This window comes from Salvelinus namaycush, chromosome 10 (assembly GCF_016432855.1).
Source record: "Salvelinus namaycush isolate Seneca chromosome 10, SaNama_1.0, whole genome shotgun sequence".
Taxonomy (NCBI): Eukaryota; Metazoa; Chordata; class Actinopteri; order Salmoniformes; family Salmonidae; genus Salvelinus; species Salvelinus namaycush.
In genome coordinates this window covers 27714858-27727832 of record NC_052316.1, presented here as the reverse complement: position 1 = coordinate 27727832, position 12975 = coordinate 27714858, and the positions used below count along the sequence as shown (strand labels likewise).

Sequence of the window (12975 nt, the reverse complement as noted above, 5' to 3'; positions counted from 1 at the left end):
CCGGTGCCTCCCACTCCTCTTTCTATTCTGGTTAGAGACAGTTTGCGCTGTTCAAAGAGAGGAGTACACAGCGTTGTACCAGATCTTTAGTTTCTTGGCAATTTCTTGCATGGAATAGCCTTCATTTCTCAGAACAAGAATAGACTGATGAGTTTCAGATGAAAGTGCTTTGTTTCTGGGCATTTTGCGCCTGTAATCAAACCCACAAATGCTGATGCTCCAGATACTCAACTAGTCTAAAGAAAGCCAGTTTTATTGCTTCTTTAATCAGAACAACAGTTTTCAGCTGTGCTAACATAATTGCAAAAGGGTTTTCTAATGATCAATTATCCTTTTAAAATTATAAACTTGGATTAACTAACACAGCGTGCCATTGGAACACAGGAGTTATGGTTGCTGATAATGGGCCTCTGTACGCCTACAGTGGCAAGAAAAAGTATGTGAACCCTTTGGAATTACCTGGATTTCTGCATATATTAGTCATAAAATTAGATATGATCATCGAAGTCAAAACAACAGACAATCTGCTTAAACTGATAACACACAAATTATTTTATTTTTCTTGTCTATATTGAATACATAATTTAAACATTCACAGTGTAGGTTGGAAAAAGTATGTAATGACTTCTCCAAAAGCTAATTGGAGTGAGGAGTCCGCTAACCTAGAGTCCAATCAATGAAACGAGATACGAGATGTTAGTTAGAGCCACAACACTGTGTAGAGAAAAAAAAGCACAGCACACCAACATCATAACCTCATCCCAACTGTAAAGTATGGTGAAGGGAGCATCATGGTTTGGAGCTGCCTCGGGGCCTGGAGAGCTTGCTATCATCGACGGAAAAATGAATTCCCAAGTTTATCAAGACATTTTGCAGGAGAATGTAAGGCTATCTGTCCGCCAATTGAAGCTCAACAGAAATTGGGTGATGCAACAGGACAACGAGCCAAAACACAGAAGTAAGAGGAGGAGGAGGGAGGGAGGGGGGGGGGGGGAGGAGGAGGGAGGGAGGGAGGGAGAGGGACTGTGTTTAGAAGCACGAAGGAAAGAGTTGAATATAGATGCTATGTTGCATTTCCGTCATTGTTATGTCTATCTATGTATGAGTAGAGATATTCTAATGCAATTCCATTTCCCTTCTCGGCTCGCTTCTCTTATCTCCCTCTTGGTTTTATATTGTAAGCAGGCTGGCCAGATGCAAATGTGTCAGAGATAGAAAGCAATGCCCTGTTTGTGCACTACACTTTCACACTCACACTAGAACTACTGTGTATAGGTAAGCTCTGTGACCAGTTTCTCAACCATTCTTCCTCATTTCATCTACAGTATGAGTGTGTACAGTGCTAGTAGTCAGTGTTTATAGTCTTATTTCTGCTCTCCTCTAAAGACTGATATCCACACCTCTCACACTGGACAGAGTAATGGCCCTGAAAAGAGACAAAGATAAACTTTAGTTTTCCATTTCCAACAGAACTGAATAGAACATTTCCATCTTCTGGTAAACAGAGAGATTCCGGTGAATGGGCTTGGATTCATATTCGTCATGGTTGTCTCTGTGGGTTGCAGTGTGTGTGTGTCTGTTTTTGTCCTGGTTTTGGTGGTGTTTACATGTTCAAAGCCCTGCTGCTCTCTTTGGAGTGTGGCTGCAGTTGATTATGTTTTCCTTTTCTGCTAAAAACATATCAATAAAAAGCTAACCATGCTCACTAGAATTTAGCTCTGAGAACTTAATCGTCTCTTCATCTCAAGATTTATGCCTTATGTTGTCAGCATGTTTCCTGTCTCTCTTCCAGCTGCATATGTCTGTTGTGAATGCAAATTGTTGTGTGAGCCCGTCGTGCGTGTCCGTTTCAGTCAAATTCTAAATAGATTTTCATCCTCGTAGCCATAGCGATGGCAAGCTGTCAGTCATCCAAAGAAAAGTGACTCTCGACCAGTGTAGAGTGTCCTGCTCTGAACCTCTCCAATCTGTCCCTAAAACTTGGTTCTCCGTCCCTTCCCCCCGTCCCTTCCCCGCTGTCTCCCCCTCTCTGCTCCTGGGCCCAGCAAAAGGTTCATTGTGCAGAGCAGCAGCAGCGAGTGTTCAGGGCCTGGTTTTGGTTAGCTCAGCTCCATCTGAAACACTCACCTTCCTCTAGGGACTATATCTGGAGCTGGTTTCCTGTTCAGGCTGGCCGCGCAGCGCTGTGCTTGCCCGAGGGAGGGGTTTGGCCCCAGCCCTGTGATTGGGTGAGATGGAGGCTTTATGAACCCCAGGATGGATGGATGGATGGATGAGAGAGAGAGAGAACATTTTAAGTAATGGTATTATTTCAGTAATTGCACGCCCTAATATTACCGTTGTTACCATTGCCATGGTTATTCTGTAATTGTGTATAATGATAGCATTAGTGCATGGCAACAGGACCAGTTGATCCAGTAATGATAGCATTAGTGCATGGCGACAGGACCAGTAGATCCAGTAATGATAGCATTAGTGCATGGTGACAGGACCAGTAGATCCAGTAATGATAGCATTAGTGCATGGCGACAGGACCAGTTGATCCAGTAATGAAAGCATTAGTGCATGGTGACAGGACCAGTTGATCCAGTAATGAAAGCATTAGTGCATGGTGACAGGACCAGTTGATCCAGTAATGATAGCATTAGTGCATGGTGACAGGACCAGTTGATCCAGTAATGAAAGCATTAGTGCATGGTGACAGGACCAGTTGATCCAGTAATGAAAGCATTAGTGCATGGTGACAGGACCAGTTGATCCAGTAATGAAAGCATTAGTGCATGGCGACAGGACCAGTTGATCCAGTAATGATAGCATTAGTGCATGGTGACAGGACCAGTTGATCCAGTAATGATAGCATTAGTGCATGGTGACAGGACCAGTTGATCCAGTAATGAAAGCATTAGTGCATGGCGACAGGATCCAGTAATGATAGCAGTAGATCCAGTAATGATAGCATTAGTGCATGGTGACAGGACCAGTTGATCCAGTAATGATAGCATTAGTGCATGGCGACAGGACCAGTTGATCCAGTAATGATAGCATTAGTGCATGGTGACAGGACCAGTTGATCCAGTAATGATAGCATTAGTGCATGGCGACAGGACCAGTTGATCCAGTAATGAAAGCATTAGTGCATGGCGACAGGATCCAGTTGATCCAGTAATGATAGCATTAGTGCATGGTGACAGGACCAGTTGATCCAGTAATGATAGCATTAGTGCATGGTGACAGGACCAGTTGATCCAGTAATGAAAGCATTAGTGCATGGTGACAGGACCAGTTGATCCAGTAATGAAAGCATTAGTGCATGGTGACAGGACCAGTTGATCCAGTAATGGTGTGTAATAATAACGTTAGCGTTTAGCCAGCAGGCTACATCTTCCTGTTAGGCTATTACTACAGTTTATTTTTTTATTTAACCTTTATATAACTAGGCAAGTCAGTTAAAGAACAAATTCTTATTTTCAATGATGGCCTAGGAACAGTGGGTTAACTGCCTTGTTCAGGGGCAGAACGACAGATTTGTACCTTGTCGGCTCGGGGAGTCGATCTTGCAACCTTTCAGTTACTAGTCCCACGCTCTAACCACTAGGCTACCTGCCGCACTGTTTTTTCTGTATATATCAAGGATGTCGCTCTTGCTGCTGGTGATTCGCTGATCCACTACTATGCAGACAACACCAACCAGGTCCAGTCTGGTTTGGGGCTGCTATCACGACAGCCACTAAAATAAGTCTATTTTTACAGACTGGACCTAAAACTTTACCTGGATTTGGCAGCATACTTTTAGAGCCTGTCATGTGGAGACTTTTATCGTGACAGGCAGGCTGAGGAGAAGGGCTCCGTCAGAGGGGAGGGGGAGGTACAGGGGCATGGATGTCTGGCTCTAGTTTAGGGATGTCACTCTGGTATGACCAGTTAACGGTCTGTCAGAATTACACAATACCTTGGCTTTGCGCTGTTGGAGTCATTGTCTGTCAGCCATTGTATGGCCTTGGTTTCATGCATGTTAACATCAGAAGCCTCCTCCCTAAGTTTGTTTTACTCACTGCTTTAGCACCCTCCGCCAACCCTGATGTCCTTGCCGTGTCTGAATCCTGGCTTAGGAAGGCCACCAAACATTCTGAGATTTCCATACCCAACTACAACATTTTCCATCAAGATAGAACTGCCAAAGGGGGAGGAGTTGCAATCTATTGCAGAGATAGCCTGCAAAGTTCTGTCATACTTTCCAGGTCTATGCCCAAACAATTCGAGTTTCTAATTTTTTTAATGAATCTCTCTAGAAATAAGTCTCTCACTGTTGCCGCCTGTAGCTCCCAGCTGTGCCCTGGACACCATATGTGAATTGATTGCCCCCCATCTATCTTCAGAGTTTGTTCTGTTAGGTGACCTAAACTGGGATATGCTTAACACCCCAGCAGTCCTACAATCTAGGCTAGATGCCCTCAATCTCACAAACATTATCAAGGAACCCACCAGGTAGCAACCCTAAATCCGTAAACATGGGCACCCTCATAGATACTATCCTGACCACGCCTTTCTAATTGATCTGGCCAGGTATCCTGGAAGGATATTGACCTCATTCCGTCAGTCGAGGATGCCTGGTCGTTCTTTAAAAGTAATTTCCTCACCATCTTAAATAAGCATGCCTCTTTCAAAAAATGTAGAACTAAGAACAGATATAGCCTTTGGTTCACTCCAGACCTGACTTCCCTCGACCAGCACAAAAACATCCTGTGGCGGACTGCACTAGCATCGAATAGTCCCCGCGATATGCAACTTTTCAGGGAAGTTAGGAACCAATACACGCAGCCAGTCAGGAAAGCAAAGGCTAGCTTTTTCAAACAGAAATTTGCATCCTGTAGCTCTAACTCCAAAAAGTTTTGGGACACTGTAAAGTCCATGGAGAATAAGAGCACCTCCTCCCAGCTACCCACTACACTGCGGCTAGGAAACACTGTCACCACCGATAAATCCACGATAATCAAGAATTTCAATAAGCTCTACGGCTGGCCATGCTTTCCTCCTGGCTACCCCAACCCCGGCCAACAGCTCCGCACCCCCCGCAGCTACTTGCCCAAGCCTCCCCAGCTTCTCCTTCACCCAAATCCAGATAGCAGATGTTCTGAAAGAGCTGCAAAACCTGGACCCGTACAAATCAGCTGGGCTAGACAATCTGGACCCTCTCTTTCTAAAATTATCTGCCGCCATTGTTGCAACCCCTATTACCAGTCTGTTCAACCGCTCTTTCGTATAGTCCGAGATCCCTAAAGATTGGAAAGCTGCCGTGGGAATCCCCTTCTTCAAAGGGGGTGACACTCTAGACCTAAATTGTTATAGACCTATATCCATCCTGCCCTGCCTTTCCAAAGTCTTCGAAATGACTGGAACGAATTGCAAAAATCTCTGAAGCTGGAGGCTTATATTTCCCTCACTAACTTTAAACATCAGCTATCCGAGCAGCTAACCGATCGCTGCAGCTGTAAATAGCCCATCTGTAAATAGCCCACCCAATCTACCTACCTCATCCCCATATTGTTTTTATTTACTTTTCTGCTCTTTTGCACACCAGTATTTCTACTTGCACGTCACCATCTGCTCATCTATCACCCCAGTGTTAATTTGCTAAATTGTAATTACTTCGCTACTATGGCCTATTTATTGCCTTACCTCCTCACGCCATTTGCACACACTGTATATAGACTTTCTTTTTTTCCTATTGTGTTATTGACTGTACGCTTGTTTATTCCATGTGTAACTCTGTGTTGTTGTTTATGTCGCACTGCTTTGCTTTATCTTGGCCAGGTCGCAGTTGTAAATGAGAACTTGTTGTCAACTAGCTTACCTGGTTAAATAAAGGTGTTTTAAAAAAACACAAATAAATGTACAGGGAGGACCAGTACCAGATCAATGTGGAGCTATATACAGGGAGGACCAGTACCAGATCAATGTGCAGAGGTACAAGGTATTTGAGGTAGATATGTACAGTTGAAGTCGGAAGTTTACATACAATTTAGCCAAATACATTTCATCTCAGTTTTTCACAATTCCTGACATTTAATCCTAGTAACAATTCCCTGTTTTAGGTCAGTTAGGATCACCACTTTATTTTAAGAATGTGAAATGTCAGAATAATAGTAGAGAGAGTGATTTATTTCAGCTTTTATTTATTTCATCACATTCCCAGTGAGTCAGAAGTTTACATACACTCAATTAGTATTTGGTAGCATTGCCTTTAAATTGTTTAACTTGGGTCAAACATTTCGTGTAGCTTCACACAATAAGTTGGGTGGATTTTGGCTCATTCCTCATTCCAACTTTGTTGTCCTTAAGCCATTTTGCCACAACTTTGGAAGTATGCTTGGGGTCATTTTCCATTTGGAAGACCCGTTTGCGACCAAGCTTTAACTTCCTGACTGATGTCTTGAGATGTTGCTTCAATATATCCACATCTATTTTGTGAAGTGCACCAGTCCCTCCTGCAGCAAAGCACCCCCACAACATGATACTGCCACCCCCGTGCTTCACGGTTGAGATGGTGTTCTTTGGCCTGCAAGCCTCCCCCTTTTTCCTCCAAACATAACAATGGTCATTATGGCCAAACAGTTTTATTTTTGTTTCATCAGACCAGAGGACATTTCTCCAAAAAGTACGATCTTTGTACCCATATGCAGTTGCAAGCCGTAGTCTGGCTTTTTCTATGGCGGTTTAGGAGCAGTGGCTTCTTCCTTGCTGAGTGGCCTTTCAGGTTTTGTCGATATAGGACTCGTTTTACTGTGGATATAGATACTTTTGTACCGGTTTCCTCCAGCACTTGCCAAAACTATAGTTTGTTAACAAGACATTTGTGGAGTGGTTGAAAAACAAGTTTTAATGACTCCAACCTAAAGTGTATGTAAACTTCTGACTTCAACTGTACAAGAAGGCAGGGTAAAGTGACTAGACATCAGGATAGATAATAATAATGTATTTGAGGTAGATATGTACATGAAGGCAGGGTAAAGTGACTAGACATCAGGATAGATAATAATAATAATGTATTTGAGGTAGATATGTACATGAAGGCAGGGTAAAGTGACTAGACATCAGGATAGATAATAATAATAATGTATTTGAGGTAGATATGTACATGAAGGCAGGGTAAAGTGACTAGACATCAGGATAGATAATAATAAGGTATTTGAGGTAGATATGTACATGAAGGCAGGGTAAAGTGACTAGACATCAGGATAGATAATAATAATGTATTTGAGGTAGATATGTACATGAAGGCAGGGTAAAGTGACTAGACATCAGGATAGATAATAATAAGGTATTTGAGGTAGATATGTACATGAAGGCAGGGTAAGATAATAATAAGAGTAAAGTAAGGAACAGAGTAGCAGGAGCAAATTATGAGTGTAAAAGTGTGTGTGTGTTTGTGTTGTCGGTATATGAATGTGTATGGGTTGTGTGTGTGTGTAGTCTAGTGAGTGTGCGTAGGGTTAGTGCAAGAGAGTCAGTCCAGATAGTTTGGGTACCATTAATTCACTATTTAGCGGTCTCATGGCTTGGTGATAGAAGCTGTCTCGGAGCCTGTTAGTCCGAAAGCCGGTACCGTTTGCCAGACGGTAGCGGAGTGAATAGTCTATGGCTTGGGTGGCTGGAGTCTTTGGCAATTTTTCCAGCCATCCTCTGACACCGCCTGATATAATTGTCCTGGATGGCAGGGTGCTCGGCCCCAGTGGTGAACTGCCCTCTGAGGCGCTTTGCGATCAAGGGCGACGCATTTGCCATACCAAGTAGTGATGCAGCCAGTCAAGATGCTCTCGATGGTGCAGCTGTAGAACCTTTTGAGGATCTGAGGGCCCATGACAAATCTATTCAGCCTCCTGAGGGGGAAGAAGCGCTGCCAATGCCCTCTTCCTGATTGTGCAGGTGTGTGTGAACCATGTTAAGTTCTTAGTGAGTTGACGCCAAGGAACTTGAAGTTCACGACCCGCTCCACAACAGCCCCGGTGATGTGGATGGGGGCGTCCTTTCCTTTCTGACCTCCTTCCTATAGGCTGTTTCATTGCCGTCGGTGATCAGGCCTACTACCGTTGTCTTCAGAAAACTTGATGATGGTGTTGGAGTCGTGCATGGCCATTCAGTCGTGGGTGAACAGGGAGTACAGGAGGGGACTAAGCTGCTGTGAGAGTGGTACTGTACCTCTGTAGTGTTAATCATAGTGCAGTGATTGAGTGCCAAGCATTGTGGAGTGTGTGTTGGTGTGTGTCGTGTGGGAGAAAGCTGCAGTCAATCTTAAAGCTCCATATGTATACCTCTATTTCCTGTCCTGGCGCCACAGCAACCAGCTTGACAGCAGCTTTTATATGTCTCCTGAAGGGACTGAGATTTACACACACACACACACACACACACACACACACACACACACACACACACACACACACACACACACACACACACACACACACACACACACCCAAAGGATAAAGAAAGAAATATAGAGTGAGTGGGGAGATGGAGGGGAAATAAAGAGAAAGTGAAAGTGGGATAAAAAAAGAAGTACACTGAACAAAAATATAAACACAACATGTAAAGTGTTGATCCCATGTTTCATGAGCTGAAATAAAAGATCCCAGAAATGTTTCATACGCACAAAAGCTTTTTCTCTCAAATGTGGGGCACAAATTGGTTTACAGTACATCCATGTTACTGAGCATTTCTCCTTCGCCAAGATAATCCATCCACCTGAAAGATGTGGCATATCAAGAAGCTGACTGATTAAACAGCATAATTACACAGGTGCACCTTGTGCTGGGGAAAATAAAAGGCCACTCTAAAATGTGCAGTTTTGTCACACAACCCAATGCCACAGATGTCTCAAGTTTTAAAGGATCGTGCAATTGGGATGCTGACTGCAGGAATGTACACCAGAGCTGTTACCAGATAATTGAATGTTAATTTCTCTACCATAAGCCACCTCTAACATCATTTTAAGAGAATTTGGCAGTACATCCAACCTGCCTCACAACCACAGACCACATGTAACCACGCCAGCACAGGACCGCCACATCCGGCTTCTTCACTTGCGGGATTGTCTGAAACCAGCCACCTGGACAGCTCATGAAACTGATGAGTATTTCTGTCTGTAGTAAAGGCCTTTTGTGGGGAAAAACTCATTCTGATTGGCTGGGCCTGGCTCCCCAGTGGGTGGGCCTGCCTCCCAAATGGGTGGGCCTATGCCCGCCCAGGCCCACCCATTGCTGCGCCCCTGCCCACTCATGTGAGATCCATAGATTAGGGCCGAATGAATTTATTTCAATTGACTGATTTCCTTATATGAGCTGTAACTCAATAAAACTGTTGAAATTGTTACATTTGGCGTTTTTATATTTTTGTTCAGTATAAAAGGTCCAGTGAAAACCAAAAGTAGAGAGAGAGTGTGCATTTGCAGGGAGATGGAGGTGAAAGTAAGAGTAATTATGAAGGCTAGAGGAAGCGGTGAGAGACAGAAGTGGGAGGTAGAACAACAAACAGGATGGGTAAATAGGAAAGATAGATACACACACACACACACACACACACACAGAAACTTGGAATTTTTTAACCTTCCACAGATCCCATGACTACAGGTCAGGGTGAATCACATGTAGAGCTGTCTTATTACCATGGCAAGGAGTTTTTCCTGGTCAGATCACATGGGAAACTCCAGGGGGCCATAGAACCCATTCCCCTACCCTTCACCTGCTTCAATATCCAGGCCAAGTCATTCTCAGCCTCCTGTGTTGCTCCTGACTCCCTCTCAGTACAGATGAGTTCCTGGACATGTGTGGACTGACAGCAGTATGATATCAATGGTTTCTCTGCTGAGAGTACAGAGTGATGACAGAGAAAGGGTATTTACTCTGCTCGTCTTACCATGAAACCTCTCTACTCTACTTTCTACTCTCTACTCTCTCCTCTCTGCTTTCTACTCTCTCCTCCACTCTCTACTTTCTCCTCTCTACTCTCTCCTCACTCTACTCTCTACTTTCTCTACTCTCTACTCACAATGGAGAAAAGAAGGGAAAGTGCCCAAACATTGTTTGGCAAATAGTTTTGAGTGCAGCTTGGAGAAGTATTTGATTTCACAATGTTTAAGGAGAAAAATGTGTTCTGTGATTTGGTTTGTGTGTTTGAATACCCCTTGGGGGCGGTGGTTGGCTGGGGCTGAGGCCTAGCTGGAAGAGAACAGGAGACTCAGAGCTCTGACACACTACAGTCATGCTTCATGTACTTTTTTTAAAATATGTTTTTTTATTTAACTAGGCAAGTCTGTTAAGAACAAATTCTTATTTACAATGACGGCCTACTCCGGCCAAACCTGGACGACGCTGGGCCAATTGTGCGCCTCCCTATGAGAATCCCAATCATGGCCGGTTGTGATACAGCCTGGATTCAAACCAGGGTGTCTGTAGTGATGCCTCTAGCACTGAGATGCAGTGCCTTAGACCGCTGCGCCACTCGGGAGCCCTGTACTTGCCCTGGATAGATATCAAGCACGTTTAGACTCTAGTTCTCACCTGTAACGCTGCTAGAGGGTAGTGCCAACTGTGATGGTCATTGGATCATTGGGCCCTTGAGACCAGGGCCCGTATACACAAAGGGTTTGAGAGTGGGAGTGCTGATCTAGCAGCATTTTTGCTTTTTTTCTCATAATGAATAAGATTATATGGACAGATCAGCACTCATACTCTCAGAAGCTTTGTGGATAAGGAGCCATGTCTGAATTCACACACATGCACACTCTCAAAGGCAGTTAGTGCAGTACTGGTGCTGATTCCCCTCTCCTTGGCCTAGAGGAAGTTTGTGATGGGTTGGACACCGGATCCCCTCAGTGGACCAGACCAGGCCCCAGGGCTCAGAGCTCAGCGATAGGAGCTGGGTAGCGAGAGAGCCTGTTTGTCTTGATGGGAGGAACATTGAGGTCTTAACACTCATTAAATTGTCATCTATCCACAGAGGCATCCGACTGCAGCTTCTCTCACTCCTTCACGTTCTTTCCTTCTCTCTCTCTCTCTCTCTCCTCCCTCTCATTCTCACTCTTTTCTACGCACACCCCTGGTTAATAGGGGTATGAGCTCATTCTGACTGTTAGGCTGTATATTATGCTGTATGAAAATCATGTGGGCCAGGACAGGCAGAACCAGCATGGGAGCAAACTCACTCACAGCAACACCGAGAAACAGGTCACTGCTCCTAAACAGTACAAAAACACACGCTCTGTGTGTGTATGCATGCCAATGAACAGGTCAATGATTTCTTATACACAGTTGCATCATAAAATGAATGCACAATGAAGAAAAGTAAAACAAATATTTCCATAAAACTGGATTACTCAGTCATAAAATAAGCAAATGCCAAAACATGCCGATCTAGACATTCATTGACTTTGTGTTGGTATTGTAATTCTTCAAAATGTTCCATAGCAGTGCTACCACACCTGGATTGTACAATATTTTCACATTATTCTTTAACACATTTTTCAAGCTCTGTCAAGTTGGATGTTGATCATTGCTAGACAGCCATTTTTAAGTCTTGCCATAGATTTTCAAGACGATTTTTAAGTCAAAACTGTAACTAGGCCAATCAGGAACATTCAAGGTTGTCTTAGTAAGCAACTCCAGTGTATAGTTGGCCTTCTGTTTTAGGTTATTGTCCTGCTGAAAGGTGAATTTGTCTCCCAGTGTCTGTTGGAAAGCAGACTGAACCAAGTTTTCCTTTAGGATTTTGCCTATGCTTAGCTCTACTACGTTTTTTTGTATCCTCAAAAAACTCCTTAGTCCTTGCCGATGACAAGCATACCCATAACATGATGCAGCCACCACCATGCTTGAAAATATGAAGTGGTACTCAGTGATGTTGTTGGATTTGCCCCAAAGATAACGTGTTTTTTTTTAAATTTCTTTGCCACATTTTTTACAGTATTACTTTTAGTGCCTTATTGCATACAGGATGCCTTTTTTGGAATATTTGTTATTCTGTACAGGCTTCCTCCTTTTCACTTCTTTTCAATTTAGTGACACAAAATCTCTATTTAATGCATTTTAAATTCAGGCTTTAACACAGCAAAATGTGGAAAAAGTCAAGCGGTGTGAACACTTTCTGAAGGCATTGTATGTGTGTGGTGATTTGATGTGTTTTGTGTTACTCAGTTTGTAGTTTCTACTTCATATCTCTAAAATGTCTCTGTGTATCCTGTGTGGTTTGCAGGCTCTGGGAGACTCTGACTTTGCTGGTGTTCTGCGGCAGCTTCTGCCCCTGATGAAACCTCGCGCTGCTAAGGGTGAGGAGGGGTCCAGCTCAGAGTACAGTTCAGGGTCCCGGTCGGGGGAGGAGGAGTGTGGTCCTGATGAGCTGCTGGTGCTGCTTGTCTACCTGTACTCACTGGCTGGAGAGGCCCAGATTGCAGATGATGAAGAGGAGGAGGAAAAGGTGGAGAGGGAGCTGATTGGAGCACTCACCCTGGTCATCACCAGAGAGGCGGAGCTCAGCCCCCTGCTGCAGAAACTCACCGGTTAGTACCGAACACAACCATAATAAAACCTTAACAGAAGCACACCAATGCTGAACACTAATACTGTAACCATAAATTACACCATGCTCTCGATAAGACGAAGCTGAACCAGATGCAACATATCACCACTTTATAGTCATTCTAGAATGACCCCAGTTAACTGTTCATATGGTAGCAGAGAGATGGAGAAGACACTGTTGTTTGTACCTCTGTGCTGCTGATGGTAGAAGGACTGTTAGCGACTTCACACCCCATCTCTCTCCCGCTTCTCGCACACACACACACACACCCCTGTCAGTTCACATGGTAACAAACATGACTGTGGGAACCTGCTGCAGAGGGTGTATGTGTGTGTGTTCACTTTGACCTCTCCCCTGGTGCCTGTATACTGTCTTAGCTTTGCTGGGCCCTGCCCACTTGCAATG

General features: G+C 44.1%; 1 protein-coding gene across 1 annotated transcript in view; it reads left to right on the top strand.

Moving 5' to 3' along the window:
• The window catches only part of LOC120054922 (sec1 family domain-containing protein 2-like), a 187030-nt gene that overhangs the window by 103238 nt on the left and 70817 nt on the right, over positions 1 to 12975 (top strand). The window contains exon 5 of the mRNA XM_039002661.1: positions 12247 to 12550. Coding sequence (XP_038858589.1) covers positions 12247 to 12550 — 304 coding nt within the window. The remainder of the gene's footprint in view (positions 1 to 12246; positions 12551 to 12975) is intronic.